At 39.9% G+C, this 24,853-nt stretch overlaps 1 protein-coding gene across 2 annotated transcripts in view; it reads left to right on the forward strand.

Moving 5' to 3' along the window:
* The window catches only part of MTA3 (metastasis associated 1 family member 3), a 126,785-nt gene that overhangs the window by 96,591 nt on the left and 5,341 nt on the right, over positions 1-24,853 (forward strand). The window contains exons 12-16 of one of the 2 annotated variants that reach the window (XM_054728493.1): positions 2,530-2,654; positions 5,440-5,591; positions 6,453-6,675; positions 14,331-14,417; positions 17,549-17,695. In XM_054728493.1, the coding sequence (XP_054584468.1) occupies positions 2,530-2,654; positions 5,440-5,591; positions 6,453-6,675; positions 14,331-14,417; positions 17,549-17,695 (734 nt within the window). Of the gene's footprint in view, positions 1-2,529; positions 2,655-5,439; positions 5,592-6,452; positions 6,797-14,330; positions 14,418-17,548; positions 17,696-24,853 lie in introns of those variants that run through there. The other variant, XM_054728492.1, reaches the window with a different exon arrangement.

Consider the following 24,853-nt stretch of genomic DNA (forward strand, 5'->3'; position numbering starts at 1 on the left):
TGTCTCAGATTTTCAAAAGCAGGCATACCAGCTCTCTTGAACTTTACAATGTTTGTCATATCAAAGGAAAAGTGTGTTCACCAAGCTAAGAAGCTGTGGTGGAGAACCAGGTTAGGTCATTTTGAGTTTGTTGTGTTCACAGAGGTGTTGAATATATTGTTGGATATATTGGTCTTAAACTCAGGGGAAAGCTCTGGGCTAGAGATACAAATTTGAGCTTCATCCACATATATCATTGTGTTTTAAACTATGTATGAGATTTCATAGGAGAATCAATAAGAAAAAAATGCCTTGAACCAAGCTTGAGGAAATCCAGTATTGATATGTCAGATACAGATAGAGAATGAAAGTTAAAAAAGAATAGCACGGTGAGTGCATTATTATCATTAAAGCTGAGAGAGGAGTGGGTTCCAAGGAGGGAAAGAGATCAACAGTGTCAGATGCTGGTGAAAAATAGCCAGGGAACTTAGCATCACAGAAGTTATTGGTGATCTTTAATGCAGTGGTGAGGACTGCACAGAGCCAGGGTGCTGCAGACACTGAAGATTGCAGCAAAGGGCAGTCGAGAGAAAGTTCTCGGCTTTGGGGAGTAGGATGGGATAGAGAAATGGGAGAGTTTTTAAAATAGGAGAAATACATTACATGTTAATGAGGAGGGTCCAGGAAGGAGAATCAAGGGAACAAAGTTCTCAAGAGGGTGGAGGGGTGGAATCTGGAGCACTGATGGGGGAGGAAAGATTTGGGCATCAGATAAAAGGGCAGTTTCATATAATGTGACTTTAAAACATCTTTCATGCTTTTCTTAGAGTAAAAGTTTATTCGGATGGTCACATTGACCTCACTCATTTGTGCCCTGAGAATTAACCTGCAGGTACTTGGTTTTGCAAAACATAGTTTAAGTGATTCACATGTCTATATTCAGCCTTTGAACACTTGTTTCTCTTTTGTAATTATTATAATATTAAGGTCAGTAGTTTATTCAGTCAAATAACGTTCTAGATTCAGGTGAAGAACTAAAGTTGTATGTACTCTTGTTCTTTTTTTCAGGCAGTTCAACTGTAAATTTATATTAGCTCTTTTTCAACACATATATTTTAGCCCAGGGTTAAATGTCAGAAATTTTCATATTTTGGGGAAGTCATTTAATTTCAAGGGGCCATCATGTCTATCTAGCTATAGTAGATTTTTAAAAATCAGAAATATTATATCCCTTGGACATCTTAATCATTCTAAATTACCACTTTTCATTTTGTACATTTCCAAGTGAAAACTGTAAGAAGAGAAATACATTCTTTCTGGCTTAAAATGTGTTTTTAAAACCAAGTTGTCTTCAAAACACATTGCTGGCACAGGTTAAAAGTGTAAATAATAGCTCTGTATATAGAATAGGGACCTCAGAGCACTCAGAGGTTAAATGATTTAATCTGGAGGTGGTGATGGGTGTCACCAAGAGTTACAGTAACAATGCCAGGAAGAACTCTTAATTTGCTGTCAGGCCAAGTTTACATTCTAGGCTTTTGCTGGTAATTGGAACTATGGGAATGAAAAACAGCAAAGAGGAAACTCCTGAACCAACTCTGTGTGGAAATGCCAAGTGTCTTGATAGTTGTGACCACTCATTACTTTAGTAATCATGGGAAGATATAGTCATTCAGCATTTATTTCTCCCAAATAGACGTGAAAGCTCCTTGAAGTCAGATACTGAATAAGTACATGTTAAGTGAATTATGAGTTTATTGAGGACATACTATGTATACCTGTGCAGTATTCTCGGTCATGACTTACAAGCTGGGGAGTTAGCCTACCCTAGATGGGGACAAGTTAGCCATGTTTGCACAGCAAGTAGAAGATAATCTGGGGTACATGTTTCTGGGGAATTATGGCCTCTGGGAAATTTGCACATACACCTCTGATGATGTCACTCTTTTCCTCCTAAAATTTTTTCTTGAAGAGAAAAACCTCTACTTTCCAATGCTATGTAATCTTCATAAAAGTTCAAACATAATAGAAATGATTATCATGAGCAAAGTCTCGTGAAATGCTGACTTAACTCTGGATATGCCCCATTGACATCCAGTGTTTGTGTTAATCATGGTCTTTCGTAAGTTCCCTCAGGAGTCGGCAGGACCGGGACAGTGCCTTCCTCTGAACACAGCACATCGCCTTCGGCTTCATTAATACGATTCATAAAAGTATTTTATTTTCTCAGGAGAACTTGTGATAGCTGATACAGCTTAATAACTTGTATTTTTCAAAATAATCAGAGGGTGTCCTAAGGAAATTGTATTTGTGTGGAGAAGAGAGATGGCTCTGTTTATTTTGTGAGTGCCAGGCATCAGTGATTGGTTTGTACATAGCCTTGTTTTGTAAAGATGAATGGTTTGGGTTCACTTTTACCAGTGTATTTCTTCTTCACCAAGCATTCAGATTTATTTATGTGTAATTCAGATAAATCAGTAATGAAGTGTAGAGCCTTTGCCTTGTTTGTACAAGTCATTTTTATGACCTTACTTTGCATTTCATTGGAAGCAGCAAACCGAATCCCAACCAAATATCCACCAGCAATGGCAAACCTGGTACTGTGAATGGGGCTGTGGGAACCACATTCCAGCCGCAGAATCCCCTCTTAGGGCGAGCCTGTGAGAGCTGCTACGGTAAGTTTTCTCTAGCGGGGCTTTCTTTTCTCATTTGAGGCCTGTCTCAGTGAAGTGCGTGGGACTGTGCTGACACTGTGGGAGGGAGGTACATGAGGTCAGTACTGCGCAGAGGGCAGAATAATGCTTTATCTTCCACCTGGACACTGAGTATTTAAGTCTTGGGTTTCCTTTGATTTGCTTTTGTGGGGTCCTGTGCTTGTTGATACAGCATTGTTAGCTGAGTTGCATTTATAGTTGTTATTAGCTTTGTGCAAACCATGACTCCATGAAATATTCCAAATCCCCTTTTGGAGTTTCTCAGTATACTTTGACAAATTAAAGGCTCCAAATAAATCTGTAGGAAATACCTGTGTGGGGGTAAACTCTGCTTATAGTCCTCAGACCAGATTCCCTCAGAGCACTGGCTTGGGAGATGCAGTTCTATGATATTTGTTTTTGATCTCAGGATCCCAATTTATTCATTCCTGTCAAAAATCTCTACCAGAGGCTGGTAGTATTATATTTATTGGGTTGGTGAGATGAATTGTTACATAGTTGATATACTTTTTATGTTTATTTAAAATCTCATACAACAATATCATCTCTTAATGGAGTGTTGGTGACATTATCATCTTATGTTTTCTACCAACCAGAGTATGCTTGGGTGGGAGAGGGAAGAAAACAGATATTTATTAAATTCTACTTGGTCCCTAGTTTTTGTCTCTCAGCAGCTCTTTGAGGGTAGATGCAGCTGGCTGCCCTAAGGACATATGAATGAGGGCGTTTCAGCATTAAAAAGGCTCTTAAAACCAAATCATAAAATTTCTCTTCTGAAACCAAGGAAGGTGTGAGCCAGACAAATTGTGACTTCATAGAATGGTACATATCTACCCATTTTCTGCACCATGAGAGCACAAAGGGAAACAGTTTGTGGAAAATTACCTTCTTTTGGTCAAGATTTTACATGAATTGCATCACAAATGTTTTTGAATTGGGATTTCTTAGATTTTGAAGTGCATTTATATTTAAATTAAAAAAAAAGAATCCTGGAGACAAATGGTAGTGACTTAATCTGTCTTATCTTTTATTTATAACCCCCTTTACACATAAATAATCTCACATATGCCTTTAAATAATCTGTCATTTTTCTGTATGCATGACAAATAAGCACTCTTAATTTTATAATATTTATTTTTGGTTCACATTTTAAAATAATTTCTATCAAAATAATATAATATGTTTATAAGGTGTACCATTATAGAAAAATTATTCTTTTCTATTTGTCATTTTTCAATTGAACATGAATTAATTATGTGTGGAGAAAAGCATTTGTTGACAAATATTAAATGACATGTCTTAGTTTGGGTAAAAAGTTTGTTTTCAGAATCTAAAATAAGTCCATGCCTAATATGTAAAATTCTTATCATATGTGTTTTTTTTAAAAAAAATCAACTTATGATTTGTTTTTAAATTTTAAGAGGAAGGTTTTGGGGATGCTGCTTGCAAGGAGTCCTCCAAAAGTAATACATGATGAGGTGCACAGTATTATTCTCAATGAACTAAAAAGGCAATTTGATTATAACGATCACCATATCTTCTTTTTTTGACATTGGCTGTGAAGTGTTAGCTGACTCCTGGCTGTGCTGCTTGAACATGATCTGCTATAGATCGGGAGGAATATTCCAAGGCAAACTTACAGAATTATAATAATGATGTTTATGCACCTCATTAACTTAAATGTGTCAGTGTCAGTGTTTCCAAACCTCAGATTGGGAATGCTTGGACTGTTCTATGGCAGTAATTTAAACTGCAGAATAACACTAGCACAGGCTTGCAGTGGTTAGCTATGTGATAAATCAACTAAGTTACTAGGTCTTAAGCATGCTGTGATGTCCGCCACATATGCTCACTGAATATATAACTACAGTCTTGAAGGAATTCTGTTTTTTAAAGGAAGAAATTTAAAATAATTATTTTATCTGTTGATTAAGGAATAAAAAACAGATACCTGCTTGTGTCACATTCCTACCTCTATCAGAGGGGCCCCTCTGAGTACTGTAACTGAACTATAGGTTTGGAAAACTGGCTTTAAACTTTAAACACTAATAGCATTAATAATTTTCTGATAGCTTATTTTCAGAAATGTACACAAAAGAAAATATTTGTAATTAACAAAAACTCCCTCAGCAACACAACATACTATGTAGGATACGTCACTTAATAGCTTCTCTTAGAAAGATGCCACGGGCGTTTGGTATATATATGTGGTTTTTAATGAATTCTGAGTCTTGAAAACTATATGTATACTAGAGGCCCGGTGCACGAAATTTGTGCACTAGGGGCTGAGGGGAGGGGTCCCTCAGCCCAGCCTGTGCCCTCTCACAGCCCGGGAGCCCTTGGGGAATGTCCGACTGATGGCTTAGGCCTGCGGTCGGACATCCTTAGCGCTGCAGTGGAGGCGGGATCTGCCACCGCCGCTGCACTTGTCAGCCATGAGCCCAGCTTCTGGCTGAGCGGTGCTCCCCCTGTGGGATCACACTGACCACCAGGAGGAAGCTCCTGCGTTGAGCGTCTGCCCCCTGGTGGTCAGTGTGCATCATAGCGACTGGTCATTCTGCCAGTCGATTTGCATATTAGCCCTTTATTATGTAGGATATTAGACTTTCATATATGGTTTGTAAGTTGGGGGAAGGAAAATAACGTAAACTGAGAGTGGCTTTGGAATATTTTTTGAAAAATTTGATTATATATTGATGTTACAAATTCTATAGCATCTTTGTTTTTCTTTTTTCTCCATCTTTAGCTACACAGTCTCATCAGTGGTATTCTTGGGGTCCACCTAATATGCAGTGTAGATTATGTGCAACCTGTTGGCTCTATTGGAAAAAATATGGCGGCCTGAAAATGCCCACTCAGTCAGAAGAAGAGAAGTTATCTCCCAGCCCACCTACAGAGGTACATGAGCAATAGTCCTTTTAGCCTTGAGGATGGTCATATTTTTCAGTGGCTGGATCAGTCCTTGAAAACCGAAGTACAGTGTTAGGTAATTTAAAAGCAAACAATTTTTATAGCTAAACATAGCACCACAATATTCAGGGTGAGGGTGGAGAGAAGGGCAGGGACAGATCCAGTCTTCACAGGTATTCAAAATATTTGTTTTGTGAGAAGATTACCGAGACAAAAGAACAATGTGTGTGGGAGGCCTTAGCATAAGTAGAAAGCTTACCGATTAAATGTTTGTTTTAATTGCTTTTTTTGGGAAAACAGTTTGCAGGCTTTAGATACTATTGAAATTGTGTCTTATTACAACTTGAACATTTTTTTCCCACTCCTTGGCTATCATAGGAGGCACAAGAACGTGTGGACTTAATTTTGAGGTGAACAACAGTTGAAATAGGATTTTGGAAAAATTCTCATAGCAGATATCCAGCACCCAGGTCTACTAGGGGGAGACTATTATATTTGAGGACTAACAGGATCTCAGAGTCCTTCAATATTTTTTTAAGCAACACTCAAAATAATCTAATTAACCCCTTGGCATCTTTTTTAAAACTATTATGAATATAGTTTGGGATTGTTAGGGTCAATTTAAAAACACATAATACTCCCCCACCCAAACCCAGTTTTCTTCTCTACTTCCCCACCCTCTTTCCACAAGTACACACTTTTTAAGCTTGTCCTTTGGGGTAGGGTGTTAAGTTATAGATGATTCCATGGAAGATTTAAAAACTGCACTGTTCTTTGAGCATGATGCCGGTAGTGCTGCACTTTAACCAGCTCTGTTCTTCTCCTGTTTGTTGGTGTCTGATTCTACAGGACCCCCGTGTCAGAAGCCACATGTCTCGCCAAGCCATGCAGGGGATGCCCGTCCGCAACACTGGGAGCCCAAAGTCTGCAGTGAAGACCCGCCAAGCTTTCTTCCTTCACACTACATATTTCACAAAATTTGCTCGTCAGGTCTGCAAAAATACCCTCCGGCTGCGGCAGGCAGCGAGACGGCCGTTTGTTCCTATTAATTATGCTGCCATTAGGGCAGAATGTAAGATGCTTTTGAATTCTTAACCTTATGTGTTGTGCTTCTGACCATTTTCTCTCTTTCCCGCTCTCTTTTTTGTTTTGTTTTTGTTTTTATTTGCAATAAACATAAGTTCTTGTGTACAGCCTTTTATTTGGTTTATTTTTTTTAACATTGTTTTTGTCTGCTGCCATTTGTATTATGCCAACCTGAAAAGAAAACATTGCCCCTCTGCGGTATTTGCATAGTGTTCCGCAAACGATGATGGGAGGTGGTCCTGTCCAGTGGGGCTTTGTGATGGAATTGCCTTACGTAGGTCTTACTGAGGCACTTTCACCTGGAAGGGAGTGTCACAATGTAATCCCCCAGGGTGGTGGTACAGTGAAACCCCGTAACTGAGACATGCAGTCCAGTCTGACATGAATTCATTAGGTTTGAATAAAATTTGCCAATTTACACTAATGAAAAATTGTATGTCATTATAAATTATATTGTTTTATCATGAACCTTTTACAATTATCATACAATATTTTGGAAATTCACAGTGCTTTATAATAAACACTAGATTTATTAGAAGATTTAGCAAATTACAAATGAATTTTAAAGTCTTTTGGGTGAATTTTCTGAAAATACACATTTAGTTTTTACAAACTCATGTCCGAATTTGTGGTTGAGCATTCTTTCTATTGTCCAATTTGGTTTCCATTTCATAATCATATATCATATATATTTCCACAAACATTTACATGACTTTATTACTCTCATTTGCAATGCATTCATTCTTTCTTGTGTTTCATTTTTTTTTTGTTAGAACAAAGGTCATATGTACCAATGAATTATGGATTGTTCTGTTATTACCATGTACCCTTAAATGTGTCCATAAGTTATGTATTAACTCTGATTCTAGACATGCTCCTTTCAGTCACATTCCTGGCTAGCATGTGAGAGCCATGCAACTTTCCCCCTAAAGCAGGGGTCCTCAAACTTCTTAAACGGGGCCAGTTCACTGTCCCTCAGACCGTTGGAGGGCCGGACTATAGTTTAAAAAAAACTATGAACAAATTCCTATGCACACTGCACATATCTTATTTTGAAGTAAAAAAACAAAACGGCAAAAACACCCGCATGTGGCCCGCGGGCCGTAGTTTGAGGACGCCTGCCCTAAAGGATGAGAAAACTTGCTGTCTGGCTTAACATAGGAAATAGGAAAGATATTCAGTAGATGTTTTTTCTTTGTCCTTTATATAATAAAATTCTTACTACAGGATGTTCCCATTTTGATTTAAAGAGAGGGTATCCATAAAAGGAATAATGATTGAAAAACATTTTGTTCCTAAAGATAATTTTCAGCAGAATAGTTGAAAGGCTTTAAAAATTTACAGGTAAAAGCTTTATAAGAAGAAAAGTGCTCTGTAAAGGGAGTGGAAATTGATAGTAATCTCTGAGTCCCATGGAGGGGAAATTTAGCTGCATTAGATTCATATGTATTTGAGAATTTAGGCTTATGTTGAGGTTTCATTGCTAGCATTTCCGTGTTGAGGGATTTATGCTATTTTCACTTTTTACAATCAATTTTAAGGAACTGGAATATTTATATTCATCTAAATTGCTTAGTTGATTTAAAACACATACTTTTATATATAATTTCTTAAGTAAGAGGAAAAACATTTGAGAAAGAAAATGAATGAAATTCTTACATTAAAATTGACTGGGATCCAATATCATCTTTGTTCCTATGAATGGAAAAGAAACCATCACCAACTAAATTGGCTGCTTGAGGAAGCTTCTGTTTCCTGTGGCTTTCTGTTCATTACTCAGTGAATTTGCAAATTGTGTTTATTTTGATTATTCTTCAGTGAAGTATATTTTTCTGTTGCCTCATTTTATCCTCCCCCCCCCCCAATTGAAAGCCCATAGTGCTTTTAAAAAGTTAAGATCAAATTACCTGTATTTTATTTCTACAAACATAGATATATAGTAATAATAAAAGAACAGTCACTTGTGATGAGATTCAAGGAACATTTTATTTTGTATTTAGCTTCATTGGGTTACATATATAATTAGATTCTCAGAATAATTAATTTTACCTTGAGATTTAAAATGATAAAGCTTCAGCAGGCATCTGCTCAGTTATTTTTTCAGACAGCCAAATGAACTCTTCGTAGCATATAATTGATTCTTGCATCATCTCCCTTATGTGTACCTTATTGCAGCCTCTTCAGCAGGTCCCTTGATCTGGCTTGTTAGTGAGAAGATCAGGTGTTAATAACCTGGTGTCTGTAAGCAACCATGTCTCTGGTCCAGTGAGAATGTATGTGTATTTTGGGGTGTAAGCTTTCCTTGGTTTCTCAAAGGCAGTGGTGACCCTGTTACTCCCCTCACAAAGTTAATCACTGTGGTGCAATATGAATGTTCTTTTAAATCAGGTAAAAGGTTGTAATTCTAAAGATATTGATAAATTAAGAGCTCTAATTAATGCATTTTAGAATACTTCATCATAATATTGGAAAAGGAAAACAGTTTTCCCTGAGAACTTGAGCATCTTCCTCTTATAAGCACTATAAAAGTTGACCCCTTCATCAGCACCATCAAAACCAGAATTTATGGGGTTACAGACTGCATATGGCTGAAAAAGAGGGGAGCTAAACTCTCAGTTAGATGGGGGAGACCATACTCTTAATTACGAGTTCTTAAAGGGGAATCTTTGTTTGCATATGTGTAAAATACCCCAAGGAAAACGTAAGAAGTAGTGTGGGAAGGGAAATTGGAAAGCTGAGAGAAAGATGTTGGGAAGGAGACTTTACCACTCCATTCTTCTAGACCTGTGGTCGGCAAACTGCGGCTCGCAAGCCACATGCAGCTCTTTGGCCCCTTGAGTGTGGCTCTTCCACAAAATACCACGGCCTGGGCGAGTCTATTTTGAAGAAGTAGCGTTAGAAGAAGTTTAAGTTTAAAAAATTTGGCTCTCAAAAGAAATTTCAATCGTTGTACTGTTGATATATGGCTCTGTTGACTAATGAGTTTGTCAACCACTGTTCTAGACTTTCAATTTTGAACCATGGGAATATAGTTTCTATTTTAAATAATTTAAAAGCAAATAAGTATATTTTATGACCAACATGTTTAAATATATATATATGAGATATATGGAAAATGATTTTTTAAAACCAATTTCTCCAAATATCTATTCATTTTAATAGTATACTTTTATGTGTGAATATATAAGTCCATGCCCCAAATTACTAAAATTAGTAGAATACCTGAGCCACTTCTATCATATAGATAGTGCTTATTAAAAATGCATTGCTAGCCCGGACAATTTGGCTCAGTGGTTGAGCATTGACCCATGAACCAAGAGGTCCCTGGTTCGATTCCTGGTCAGGGCACATGCCCAGGTTGCAGGCTTGATCCCCAGTAGGGTGGGTGCAGGAAGCAGCCAGTCGATGATGTTTCTCGTTGATGTTTCTATCTTATCTATCCTTCTTATTCTCTCTCTAACATCAATAAAAACATTTTTAAAAAATGCATTGCTAAACCCCAAACCAAACATTGCATAAAAGTACTGTGTCTTTGACAAGATTTGCAGACTGATGTCATGGTTGTAACAGCATCAAGTTTCAGACAGACTAGCCTGTCCCTTCTCCCCTTTGATGCCACTCCCCTCAGTAAAAAAGCCACGATGTGATAATGGGGTTCCTCCTTTGTTACTGCCATCAGACATTAAGTTATCAGATGACTTCATCAAAGATCAGTAAAATCACCTGATACCAGCTGAGCACAGGGTTACTGTTTGAGATTCAGGATCCTCGGAGACTGAGGAAGAAGTAGGTGCATTAGCAGCGTCCTGTAGGTGAAGCTGGGTCTTAGAGAAGTGGATCCAAAGGAGTTACCTGCTGCCTTTGTAGCTTGCGTGGGTCAGTAAGTGGTTTCTGAGTTGATGGCATACCAGACTTGAATGACAGCAGTATCCCCAGAATGAAGTTCAAGAGGCACCTGGAGCCATATATATATATATATATATATATATATATATATATATATATATATATATATATATATATATTTTTTTTTTTTTTTCTGTTTGAAGCTGCTAATTCAACTTGGAATTATCCCAAGACCTCATATTCATAAGAAATTTGTAACATATTTACTGCTTATTTTTTAGAGATGGCTCAGCAAAGTTATTAATTGTATAAACTTCTGTGAAAATTTAAGCTCTAACATTAGGAGAGAACAGTTGGGTTTTTTATTTTGGTATTCTTGGTAATAAAATTTGTTTCTGAACGGATACTTCAAATCTTTCTCAAGATACAAAAGTGGTTACAGATCTCATCACCGATCCCATCCTACTCTTCAAAGGTAACGACTGTTACCAGTATCTAAAGTATCCAGAAGTATTCTGGATTGCTTTTTAAAAAATTAAATTAGGTTAATTAACCTAAGAATTCCTAGGTTATTTCCAATCATTTTCTATTAGAAGTAATGTTGCAACAAATATCCCTACATAGATACTTCATACTGATGAACATGCATTTTGAATTTTGCTAGTTGCTACCCAGTTGCCCTCAGAAAAGTGCAATTTACACTCCCACCCACAGTGTCTAGAGAGGCCTGTTTCTCTAGGCCCTCGCCAGCAGTGTTGCCCATCTTTCAAACGCTTGGCTAATGGGCGGGTGACATGTGAGCTTGCATTTCTCTTTTTGAGTGAGATGGAAATCTTTGCATATATTTGTACATTCCTTTTCTGTCAACTGTTTTTGCCCCTCGCCTGTTTTCTGTTGGATAAAAGTCTTGATTTGTGGGAACTTTTTATATTTTAAGGAAATGAGCTCATCTGTGATATGTGATGCAAATATTTCCCCATTTTGTCTTTGACTTTGCTTATGATGTATTTAGCATATAGATTTTTTTAAACGTAGTTGAATTTATCTTTTTTTTTTTTTAATGGCTCCTATATTTGGTGTCTTGTTTAGAAATGCCTCTACAATTCCTGAAAGAAAATTCTGTGGATGGTTTTATTTTGACAGCGATCTCAAAAGCCCATGTGAGAGGTTTTTGTGAATTTTGATTCAGTGTTTACTTTTTGCAGTTTTTCCATTTCATTTATCCCCCTAATCTTTCCAAAGCATTTTTTAAAAAATGGCCATCAGCTGCAATAAAAGTAACAGTGTTTTTCCAGGTTTACCTCAAGGAGATGTAGAGCATCCTCTTGGAAGCCAATGAAAGGGTCTTGTGTTCAGTCAACTAACTTGAGTGAGATGCGGAGTTCGCCCTGTCTCTGGGCAGATTTTGATTCCTTCTGGGTTCTTTGGGCATTTGTCAGATTGCTTCCTTTACCTGTGCACTTTTACTGCACACTAATGAATTATCTCTGTTTAAGTAGTTAAGAGAATAATTTGGGAGGGAGGACTGACCCACACTGGCCTGGTCTTATCCGAAGATGCTAATTCAACTTGGAGTTAGATTCTACTTAACCAACTCAAGTGCAGACCTGATAATCCTGTCTATGATCATTCCCTCAGGGTGGAATGTGTTTTTTTCCATTTATGTATCACTGAATGGCTGCCATTTTTATGTTAAACAGCAACTCGTAGTTTTAGCACCTTTCAATTTCTTTATAGTTGAGACTGATAATTTGTGTGGGGTTATTAAAGTATGGATCCTTCTTAAGAGCTTTGATCCCCCATTCAGGTGCTCTGTAAATTGTCACTTGGAACATCACATAATTACTCCAACTAATTTAATGAGAAATTAAAAACATTAAAGTGAAATATTTTTGTGTATTGTGTTGGTGACCCCTTTGATGGATTTGTTGATTCTTGTCAAGGTGATGGATATATGGGAGTCCATCGATTGCAGCCACACTGGTAGTTTTCCTTTGGGCTTTATAGACTGGAATAAAGAGCAAAGTTAGTCTAATCACTAGTAATATAGCGATTGCCTTTGTCTTGTACACTGAGGAAATAACCAAGAGGATTCATTCAAGCTTTATTAATAGAAAGGAGAAAATTTTTCTCTTGTCCTCATCCCAAATAGAACTTCAGAAGAATTAATAATATTAGGAAGGAATTACTATTTAGTATTAGTTCACAGTGATTTGACAGGTGTTTGATCCTTGTAGGATTTGGGCTGCTTTTTAATGTTTAATTAGATTACTCTTCCAAAATATGCTGATTATATTTCCACCTGTATCTTCGCTGTTAACAATGGGTGAAAAACTTCATAGTTTAGTAAGTTTCCCCCCAAAGGAAATCAGCTGAATAGTAGGAAAAGAAATGGAATCATCATAGTTGTCAGTGGTTTCATAATAATTGCCCAGTGTTTGGGATACATATTCAGATTCCTATTTTTTGAGGATCTCTGTAGTATGTACTTTGTCTGTTTTAATATTTTTAAAATGCTGTTTTCCCACCTTTTTCTGTTATTAGAAAAGAGTTTCCTTGGTGAAAGAGAGGGCTAGAGCTTATGAAAAACGTAATTTTTTAACTTTAAATTACTTGAGGTTTCAGATAGAATTGTATGTGTGTGTTTTTTGTTTTTTTTCGGGCTCTTAAATAATTATGTATTTCTTTTTTTATTGTTTAAAGTATTACAAATAGTAGTACATATGTCTCTTTTTTTCCCCATTGACCTTCCCCCAGCCTCCCCTACCCCGCAGCACATGCCCTCACCCACCCCCCAACCCCCAGTGTCTTGCGTTAGAATTGTATGTTTTAATAGTGCAGAGAATTCCTATGGATGTCAAAGGAAATTTCTTGTATGTATGCCTAGAAATGTGGCCTCAGCCTGTGAAAGAGCAAATTCTCTTAAGTTGAGTCAGCCTATAGGACATTTTTGTCCAATATTTGAAGGTGGTGAAAAGGCATAGATATAGTAGAATCATACCTGCCAGAGCCACTCTGTTAAGCTTTATGACAATATATGCAAATTTAAACAACTTCAATACACTTTTTTTGTCCCTTCAAACTCTATTTTTACATCAACTCTGGTATGAGAGGCAGCCGGGTTCCACATCTACTCTTCTGTCCTAATGACAGCTCATTAAAATGCAGAGTGTTCGTGGTGTATGCTTTATTTTTCTGTCTGAAATGCCTGCGGCAGGGTATGAGGAATGTGCTGTGAGCTCTTATCAACTAATATCCATCCTCACAGTACCTTACTGATCCTGATTAGCGGATAAAATACTCTGCATACAGGTGACCTTTTAAATCTCAGCACGAATGTCATCAGGGTGGGATAGGAAAGATAGGAAACCAGTGGTAAAACCAAATGACCCATTTTCGTCCTTGTCAGGCTGTCATCTAACGGAATTGAGTGTCACCAAGCTGGAAAACCACTCCATCTGAGTCAGGGGTGGCCGAGGGGGTTAGTTACCTTTGTCAGCTGTCACGTCTGCCTTCCATGCCAGACTAATCCTACATTAGGATGGACTCAGCCTCGTACTTCATGGAGAATTTTCTGCTTTAATGTAGAAGAGCTGTGGCTAGAAAGGAAGCACATTCCCACTGCTTTTCAGATGGGCATACACAGAATCTCAGATGGTTTTCTGAAACCCGAAAGGGAAGGACACAGGAATCTGGTGGATGTTTTGCACTTGCACCTTTTATTTCTGTGGTGTCTGTAGTGTAGGAAGAGAAATGGGCCTCACTGGTTGTCTCCATGTTTCTTTCTCTCCTCAGATGCAGACAGACATGCTGAACTCTCTGGAAGTCCACTGAAAAGCAAAAGCACCAGGAAACCTTTGGCATGTATCATTGGGTATTTAGGTGGGTACTTTCTAATAGAGGAAAAAACCTCAACAATTTCTGTATCTTAGAAACATTTGGATATCCTAAATTGACATACCTCAATTAAATTCAAGCCTTTTGAATAGCTGAAATTGGATACCTTCGTATGTAGAGTCAATTTATCTTGTTTTAGAAACTTTTTTTATTACCAAAATATACACAACAGACACAATTATGGATTTGTTTACTTTTTCCAAAAAAGTCATTGAATAAAAATGCAATGTGTACTTATGTATATAAATACAGATTAAGCAACAAAATGAAAATAGAACCATTAAATTATTAATGAATGAATAGTCTTAAGATTGTAGATTTATTTTTTTAAATATATTTTTATTGATTTCAGAGAGGAAGGGAGAAGTAGAGAGAAATAGAAACATCAATGAGAGAGAATCATTGCTCTGCCGCCTCCTGCACTCCCCCTACTGGGGATTGAACCCGCAACCTGGGCATGTGCCCTGACCAGGAATTCAACCTTGACCTCCTGGTTCACAGGTGGGTGCTCAATCACTGAGCAACACTGGCTGGGCCTAATATTATGATTTCGATCCTTCTAGTACTTCAGTCCACCTCACTCCTTCCCTTAAATAGAGAGAAAAGGATTGGTTTATTTACCTTTTTTTAAAAAAGGATAAAACTGATTTTTAAGCTACCTTAAAAAAAATTTATAGTTTTGATGTGCCAATCAAGATTACTTTGAAAGAGGAGCATTTATATTGCTTTCTGAAAGTTGCCAAAGATGATGGTTCCATTTACATGTTGAAATATCACAATTAACAATAGCATAAAAAATTACTGGGCAATGAACTCTTTTCTTTTTGGCAAAGGCTTAAGATAATTTACAAAATAATGGTTTCTAATATACCTAGAAGCTATAATGGCGTATTTCTAATAGTCTTGCCTTTTCATTTTCTCAGTAAATGAAATATGTAGTCAGAGTTGCACTGAACCTTATTGCTCTGTCAGAATTTGTAGTTATGAAGTGTTCAAACTTTAGACAGCCAGCCGTTTAAATCAAAGTGTAGCCTTGAGCCTGGTATATTATCTGGTCCTCACTGAGCATGCTAGCAGTCAGAAGCTCACAACTCCCTCTTTGATGTTAGTCTGCCACCTTATTTCTTGTTTTATTCCTAGGGGCTAAAGAGTTGCTTTGATAGTCCCTGAGCATCTCACATGGTTATCATAGGCATGGCCTAGATCATGGTGGTTAAATCCTTGAGGTTTGCTGTCTGTCTTTCCTTGCTAGACCTAATCCTAGAAGACCCTTCTCACCTGTAAGGCAAAGTTTCTGATCATAAAAAATAGAATATAGCATTGCACATTAGTTGGCCTCCCCGCAGGTAATTGTGTATCCCTCCTGTGGGTAATCTGGTGTGGGTTCCTCCCAGATATGCTCAAAGCTGAGTTGTCCTACTAGCTGACTTATATCCCTACATAACATAGTTCTGAGTATTTACTATGTACAAGACACTATACTAAGTGGTTTGGGAACACCCAGATGAGTAAGACCTTTCCTTAAAAAATCTTAGTCTCCTGGGGAAAGTACACAGGTTAAGACAGTTAAGGATTCTGTAAAGGAATTATAGGTAATATGCAATGGGCACTTGGAGGAAGGAGTAGTTATTTCTGACGAGTGTTAAGGCAGCCTACATGAAGAAAGCAATATTTGATCTCAGCCTTGAAAGATATATAGGATTTGAAAAACAGGAAAATAATATTTTTTCTCTTACGAGGCCAAGAGAACCGGATAAAGGCCTCAATGAGTCAAGGACCTGAAAAGCTCAGGGAGTGCAGGTTTGCCTGGTCTGGATGGAGCATAGAGTGTGGAGGTTGTAATAAAAAATAAGGTTAGCAGCCTGGCCGGTGTGGCTCGGTTGGATGCTATCCCCTGCACTGGAAGGTTGCCAGTTTGATTCCCAGTCAGGACACATTGCCTGGGTTGCAGGCTTCATCTCCCGTAGCGGGTGTGCAGGAGGCAACTGATGGGTGTTTTGCTCTCACATCCATGTTTCTCTCTCTCTCCCTCTCCCTTCCTCTCTTTCTAAAAATCAATAAGAAATACATATTTTTAAGATGAGGTTAGCAGACCTTCAATGCTATTTTGGAGAAAGAAAAATCAGCGCCATATTTTGGTTAGTACTTGATCCAGTTTCGACAAGTGTAGGATTTTGCCCAGAACAAGATGCAGTAATTCTAATAATGCTAGAGGCTCTTCCTAAATTTCAGTCAATGAGGCTGTTATCCTGGCCTCGCCTGAAAAGAAGGGCGGCGTGTGCATGGTTGGCACCCTGGGTGTTAACTCCGAATCAGTGAGCAAGTGTAGCTTTGGAGAAGAGGTGGTTCAGGATCAGTACTAGACTGAGGTCCTTAAATTCCAATTCCTACAGTATTGCAATTGCTGTCCCTCTACTCTGTCCAAAAAGTGAATGAGTGGTTCTGGGCTGTGTGCCTGACAACAACATGCTTCACTTAAACACACATATACCACATGCACATTATAGTTCTGTGCTATATCCTCTTTTCTTCTGCTTCTTGACTCTAGTAGTTGGAGTTTGGTGTCAGATTTCATGTATATCAATATGTTCTGGGCGGGGAGTGATTGAGCCTGGTCCCATACCCTGGGTGCAGAACCTGAGGAGGAACCCTGTTTTTCAGAAAGCTCTATGCACCAGCCATGGTCACTTGCTAAGTTCTGGTTTGATAGAACACGGATGTGGTTTTCTCTGAGGCTACCTCTCCAGATAGTTTTTGGATTGCTAATACCTTGAAGAGTCAGATGCCTTATTATTCCCTTAGTAGAGCTTGTATTTAAGTGACCTTCTATAGTATTTTTTTTCCCTTTTCTTTCTTTTTCTTGCTTGTACTGACAACATGAAGCTAGAGCTCCAGCTAGCAGGAAAGAACCAGCTCACTTTTGATAAGGAAAGCAGTCATGGTAACAGCACTTGAAGCTGATTAATTATGCAAGTCCTTGGGAAAACAGGCTGGCTCCTAAGGAACCGACTCTCAGCTCATTAAGAAATAAGATGTGTGCCTATTAACCAGGGAAGTTCAACACTGAGATTTTTAATACTATGTTCTGAGTTGAGAAACCTTTTTTCCTCCGTCAGAGATCCATCCTTCGAAGAAACCTAATGTAATTAGATCTACACCAACTCTACAAACGCCAACTACCAAGCGAATGCTAACCACCCCGAATCACACGACTCTGAGCATCTTGGGGAAAAGAAACTACAGTCATCACAATGGGCTGGGTGGTAAGTAAGCCCAGAAATGCAGGGGCCGTTCTGATATGCGTGGCCCCTGGCCACGGCTAGGCATCGTCTGCCAAATCTAAGAATGTGTAACTAAAAGTGTGGTGAGGGGAATAACAGGGAAGGTGGCCGTGTGCCATGGTGAAGACATTTGCCAGGTGATTTTTCTCCTCTTCAAGAGGAACATTTTTGCTTCCACTTCCTCTTAGGAGGCTTGTTCAGAGATGAAGTGTGTATTTAGCAGGTTGCCTCTGCTGGGTAATAATGTTCTTGCTGGGATGCACACTCACTGCTCATTTATATTTCCTTGAGCAGAAGGGATGATTTCGCCTTCTGTCTGAGACAGCAGTGCTCCCGGGGGTTCTTCAGCCTTCCGTGGGTTGTTCTGAATTTGACATTTGTCCCCTACTTCTTTCATCTTATAATTGTTTTTAATTGCTCAGGAGTGCTATAAGTCATGAACGGAATTGCCTGAGTGATGTCCTAAATACAGAAATAACAATTTGTTTCTAATGGAAAAACAGAACTATCACCTCTTATCCAAAGTACTTCTCTTGGGCTTGGCCATATGATTTCAGGTGGAATTGAATTATGTTCCCAATGGAACTATAAAGCATCCAGGCAATATGTCGTGTTCATTTCAATAGTCCTGGAGTTTGAAACTGTCTTGGTTGTTTAAATGTTGGCATTTATTTATGAATTAAACCCTTTCCAGGCTTTTCATGTCCTATGGAACACTAAATTCCTTCAGTGACAGTGAATTTTTTATAATGAGGCCTTAGATCAAGGGTGCAAAATTGACCTTCTAGTAATAATTTTCCATAGTGTTCTTTTTTTCCCCCAGAATGACTTTTGATGGTCATAATGATGTCAAAATGAATAAAAATTTGAGGGTGAGGAGTTTAGTTTGCATTTATAGGCTTATCAATTGTTGTAGATATGGCTTTCAAGAATTTAGCTACACAGTAATCTCGCAGAAACAACTTCCTCGCTAATGAGAGCACTGGCCATCATTGCCACGATGTGCCTAATGCCTAGACACCAGAAGACGGGGGAATGATTATGTCAAATGTGGAGATGGGATTTCTTTCCAGCTTTTCCTTGCCCACAGCCTGGGGCCCTTGCATTCAGGCTTAAATGGAATCAGGAATCTTTCTTTTCCATCTCATCACTTCCCTGGTCTCTCTGGGCTTGTAGTCTCACTGCAGAAAGCAAAAAGTAAGTTCTGGTTATTTGATATCTATGTATCAAATGAATGTATATGCCTATATACATATTTTCTTTATGGAGAAAAGTATCTTTTCCACTCACACCCCTTGGTCATGGTCATTTGGGTCCCAGTCCTGTATTGCAGTTCCTGTTGCTCTTTCCTTGTATCACGGGTAACTGTCTCTTTGGGAATTCTAGAAAAAAACAAAACTTCTTGTAGTGTTACCTCTCTATGGCTGTTTGTCCCATTTTCTTCTGAATGAATGCTGCTACAGGGTCATTGTTTCTCTGAACAGGAGGAATGGACAGGGCATATAATGAATCCCTGGTGTTATGTTCAGCCTTATTGAGGAAGAGACACTTGCTTCATTTTCTGAGAGACCCAGCTGTTGAAACACTTTTTTCTTTAAGATCCATTTGTCTTTGCTCTCCTGTCATGGTACAGAGAGGAAGGCTGATGACATGCTTTACCTGTGCGCTCTCATTGGATTCACACAACAGGAGGCCCAGGTCAGGGAATTTTACTGTTTTGCATAACATTTAGCTCTGTCTGCCTAGCACAGTGCCTGGAAGGTAGTAGGCACTCAATAAATGCTAATTGAATAAATGAAAGTGATTGAGAAAACCAGACCTAGAGAGAGATGAATTAAGTTTTCACAATTACCAGGTGCAACATAAATAGATTGGGATTTCCCTGCAGGTGTGACTGGTATGAGAGTCTGTTCTTCTGACCACTGTTATAAATAAAGTTGTGTCTCCCAACTGCACTGTATTTGTCAGCAAAATAGAACCTACATGAGTTATTTTAACAGCTAATACAAAAGTCAGTATGACAGACATTGAGGGACAAAAGAGGTAAATGGGGAACATGAGGTTGGTGGTGGTGGCATAGGAAGCTGCCACCATCCCCAGGGTTGCGAGAGCAGAAGGAAGAAGTTGGGGTTATCACAGGTAGAAGCTCAAGGAGGGCCCTGAGGAGCTGGAACTCAGAGCCCTCGAGAGGACACTGTTCTGTGGGTGCTGGCATCTGTCAGGTGTGAAGTAAAGCTGGGAACTGGAGCTGCTATTGGGGTGATGCTGACAGGAAGAGGAAAAAACCAGTCTCTTCTCCATCCTTAAGCCTTTCATGCTCCCTCTAGCACCCCCTACTGGTGTGACAGGGAACCTGGTGGCTAAGGAGAAATGTGTTTGCAGAGTCCCAGCCCCAGCATCACTACTGCCTAGCACAGTGCCTGGAACTTAGTAGGTGCTCAATAAATGCTAATTGAACAGAAGTGAGTTTAGATAGATGGGTGTGGAGCTGAGAGATGAGTATAGCAGAAATACACATTTTGGAAAATGTCCTCATTTTTGTATTTCCAGTGGACCTTTTTCTTGGGATAATGTGTCTGTTTCTTATTTCTTTGGGATATGGAAGGCTGACTAACCTGAATTTACAAGGTGACCTCAAAATACCAGAACAAATGTTAGGCTAATAGTGAGTTTTCATGGGATAGTTGATGCTGTCATATACTAGAATCGATAGATACAAACTCATGGGGAAGCCAGGCCCTGTGTGATCCAATAATAAAATCAATTAGCATTGCCACTTAATTATCAGCAAGTCAGACAGATGATCGCACCAAACAGGATTTTGATGGACAGAACTAATTTAAGGAAACGAAACCTGATTGTACTGAAATGTCCAGGTCTCTCCGCCTCAGGGCTTCCTGGCCCCTTCTCAGTGGCTTGCCTCCTTCACTCACCCTCTGTCTTTAGGTGGAGGTTCTAGATCAGGGGTCCTCAAACTTTTTAAACAGGGGGCCAGTTCACTGTCCCTCAGACCGTTGGAGGGCCGGACTATAGTTTAAAAAAAACTATGAACAAATTCCTATGCACACTGCACATATCTTATTTTGAAGTAAAAAAAACAAAACGGCAAAAACACCCGCATGTGGCCCGCGGGCCGTAGTTTGAGGACGTCTGTTCTAGATGATGGGAAGAGTCTGGATTTCTGCTGGCAGAAAGGGTTTACCTGACATTTTAAAAGAAAATGATGTTCAGCGTGTCATTGTCTTCCTGAAACTCACTATCTTCCACCTGCCCTGGCCCAGCCCTTTAAAGGCCCTGGTGTGACTGGTGACTGGGGGCCAGCACTCGGTGTGCCCTGTAAGCTTAACCACGGCACTGGGCACACGCAGACTCTGTGCCTACCCTCACAGACTTCAGTTCTGAGGGTGAAGACAAAATCTGCACGCATAAGAAGCCCCTTGCTGGGGGTCAGTAATGATAAAAAGAGTGACGTTTTAAAATATAGACCTACCTAGTACCTTGTCAGTCCCCTACACTTCAGTGTCCGCCCCCGCCCCCCTCCCCCGCTCCAGCTGTTGGTCCCGTGGCGTGCCACACGCAGTCACGGTGCTTTCCAAATCCTGTGTCTCCTTTTCAGACTTACTGGTGCTTTGGTGACATTTTTATTGCCCACAAACCAACCCACCTGGCCTACTTGGTTAACTCCAAGTGGCTGTGAGTAGAGAAGGCCCTGAGAGCAGGATGGAGGAGACTTCACTGGAAAGCCTTTCTGTGTCCAGGAGCCCAAAGAAAGGGCAGCAGTGGGATGGAGGCGGTGCCCGGACATCCGAGTGTTCGCAATCAGATGGGATTCATTGCTGACATCTCTGATTATTTCCTGTGTGGACTTGGATGAATCACTTGGTTTCTTTCCTCTCTGAAGCACAGACTTTGTTTGCCTTAGGGAAGATGTTATAATGATTAAAAATTCTTCACTTACTTTATATGATTTGATTTTGTAAACACTTTATGGGCTAAGTGTTATAGCCTACATTTTATTATTTTGTTTGTTATTTTATTTTTTAAAATATATTTTTATTGATTTCAAAGAGGAAGGGAGAGGGAGAGAGAGAGAGAAACATCAATGATGAAAGAGAATCACTGATCGGCTGCCTCCTGCACGCCCCACACTGGGGATCGAGCCCGCAAACTGGGTTTGCGCCCTGGACTGAAATCGAACCCAGGACCCGTCAGTCCGCAGGCCCACACTCTATCCACTGAGCCAAACCAGTTAGGTCTGTTTGTTACTTTAAAATTTTTTATTTTTTAGTTACACTAGTGATTAGACATTTAAGCCTAACTTGTGAAGTGATCACCCTTATAGGTCTAGTACCCATCTGGAACTGGCATTTTAATCATGAAAAAACTGAAAAAGGTTCAGAGAAGTTAAGGGATTTGCCCAAAGTCACATGGCTAGCCAGTAGCAGGGATGAGATTGAGACGTCAAGGTCGGTGTTGTTTCCCCTGGGCCAATAAGGACCCAGATTGGTGTGTTGACTGCAGCATGTACCTGGGAGGTATTTAGTTTTCTGTGTGTAGGAGATGGGTGTGTTTGTAAATATAGAGAGGAATATAGAGGGTGTTTTTCTTTGTTCAGACTGTGAAGTATAAGCCATCATCCTATATAATAAAAGGCTAATATGCAAATCAACTGAACGATCGGTTGTTATGACGTGCACTGACCACCAGGGGGGGCAGACGCTCAGGAGCTGCCCCCTGGTGGTCAGTGCGCTCCCACAGGGGGAGCACAGCTCAGCCAGAAGCTGGGCTTACGTCTGGTGAGCGCAGCAGCAGTGGCGGGAGCCTCTCCTGCCTCCGCGGCAGTGCTAAGGATGTCCGACTGCCAGCTTAGGCCCGCTCCCCACGCAAGTCGCATCCCCTGAGGGCTCCTGGACTGCAAGAGGGCTCAGGCTGGGCTGAGGGACCCCCCGCCCAAGTGCACGAATTTCATGCACCAGGCCTCTAGTTGTCTAATAAAAGCCTTCACCTTTTTTTCCTGCCTCTCTGAAACTCCTCTGCCCATATTATGCCCCCTCCTTTTTTTGGCACTTAGGGCATAGAAGCTATATTAGTTTCAGAGAGAGGAAAGAAAAAAGAAGAGAAAATTCACAGAATCACCTTTAGGTGAAATGTGTTTAAACTAAAGTATATGCTATTCCCAGCACTGACTCTAATTTGTAGTATATGCTCATTAAGTTCCATCCCTTCCTTTAAAGGAGAACTGTTATTATTTTGGAAATTTTAGGATATCAACCAAAGTTTTTGTAGTCATATGTGAATTGTATATAAATAAAATGTCAATTCTTTCCTTATAACTACATTGCTTCCTTACCTAAGAGTATGGTTCTCAAAAATGACGCATGCGCTTGCTCGAAGGTAAATGGTTGCACATCAGAGGAGGCCAGTATCTATAAAGAGAAATTGCCCTTGATTAAGTTATTCAGAGGCTTATTGAAGACTGGAAATTAGGATTATAGAGAAGACTCACTTAGCTTCCTGCAGGCCCCATAATTAGAGACCCTACAGCAGTGGGGGTGGGACATCATGATCCTGAGACAGTGGAATCTTTTTCAGAGTGAAGGCTGAGTCAGGAAAATAAAACACAACAAAGTGGAGAGGGACAGATGAGCTGTACAGGCATCTCATCCTCTCCTTACCCACTAAGAAGATGTCCTTGGTTGCCCCCTGCTGTCAGATGCTTGAGTTGTGGTCAGTCAGCAGATCTTTCATTCTGCTGTGCAGGGACAAGAGGACTGCCTACCATGTCTCCATCAGTGGGGACCGCTGAGAACAGATTGTGCTGTGTAGTGACGTAGACCAAGGGAGCATCAACTGGAGGTGCCCTTAACTCTTTGCACTCGCTTGCTTTTTTCTCCATTCCTTTATTCTAATGCTAACCGTGTCGAGTCACACTCGACATCCGAGTGCAAAAGGTTAAGCCTTTTCGGAGATGACAGCTTTGGTCCCAGGGGTACTACTCAGTGTGTCAGGAAAACCAAAGCGACAGGCTCAGACGAGAGGTATTTTCAGTGGGACAGAGTCCGGGCATCCGAGCCAAGGAAATTGATGAATTGTACAATAAGCTTCTTTTTAATCTGCTCTCCTCTGGCTTATTTCCCCTGGGGTATGTGAGTCCACTGTAAATCTAATTTTTTTCTTATTTGCTTTCTACATTGAGTAATATTATTTCTCCCAATCTCCCATGTAGAGAGGATATCTAACATGGATGTCTCTAAGTACAATATTATGATCTGGGGTGTGAAGACTGTCCTTTTGATGACTTGTTTCTGAAATCAGTGACTCAACAGTTCCAACTGTTTGCATTCCAGCCCTGGGAGATGGGTGGTGGTGAGGACCATGGTACCAGTGAGAGAGCGCTCAGGGACTGCATCTGCTGTCTTCACAAATCCCAGTAAAAATAGACGGCCAGGAACAGCTGATGGCTCTCCTAGGCATGCTTCAGCCTAGCTTGCCTTCTGTCAAATTTTTAATGCCATTTCCAAAGACTATAATATTTTTGAATTTTCCAAAACATTGTTTATGGAAGAACATTGAGTACCCTAGACTCACCTCTGGTCTTCTTGTCTCAAGGTGTAATGTTATATAACCTGGTTAAGTACATAAAGGTACCTTCAAGGTGCCCCCCCCCTTCCCCAGTATTTTTTTTTTTAATGGATCCTTATGGCTGCAGGGTTTACTGAATGTGAAGCAATTATAGCAGAGTATCCAATGTATCTAGGAGAGGTCAGGATAGTTGAAGCATTATCTGAGAGCAGTGGAGGGATGTTCCCTCATACTGTGTGAAGCTTTGGGGTGGGGGTTGTAGAGGAAGGCAGACTCAAGTACGTTAGGCATGAGTGATCCACAGCTTGGTGTTATGGTGTATTCTGGTTGGATGCTAAATTAGCCACCCCTGGGACCATGCCTGGTTTACTAATAATCGAATACTTCTTTCCTGTCCCTGAGGGAAGTACTAGCGTGTGAACCTGTAAGAGGTCTATACCAGTGACCCTCTCAGTAGTGTGGAGGTCTTAGAAGGGTGACAGAAGCCCATGGTAGTTACTCAAGGGTCCTCAGCTTGAGGGCCAGCTCTGGCCTCCTCGTAAAGTATCTCTGTTTACC

Source organism: Eptesicus fuscus, chromosome 16 (assembly GCF_027574615.1).
Source record: "Eptesicus fuscus isolate TK198812 chromosome 16, DD_ASM_mEF_20220401, whole genome shotgun sequence".
Classification (NCBI taxonomy): Eukaryota; Metazoa; Chordata; class Mammalia; order Chiroptera; family Vespertilionidae; genus Eptesicus; species Eptesicus fuscus.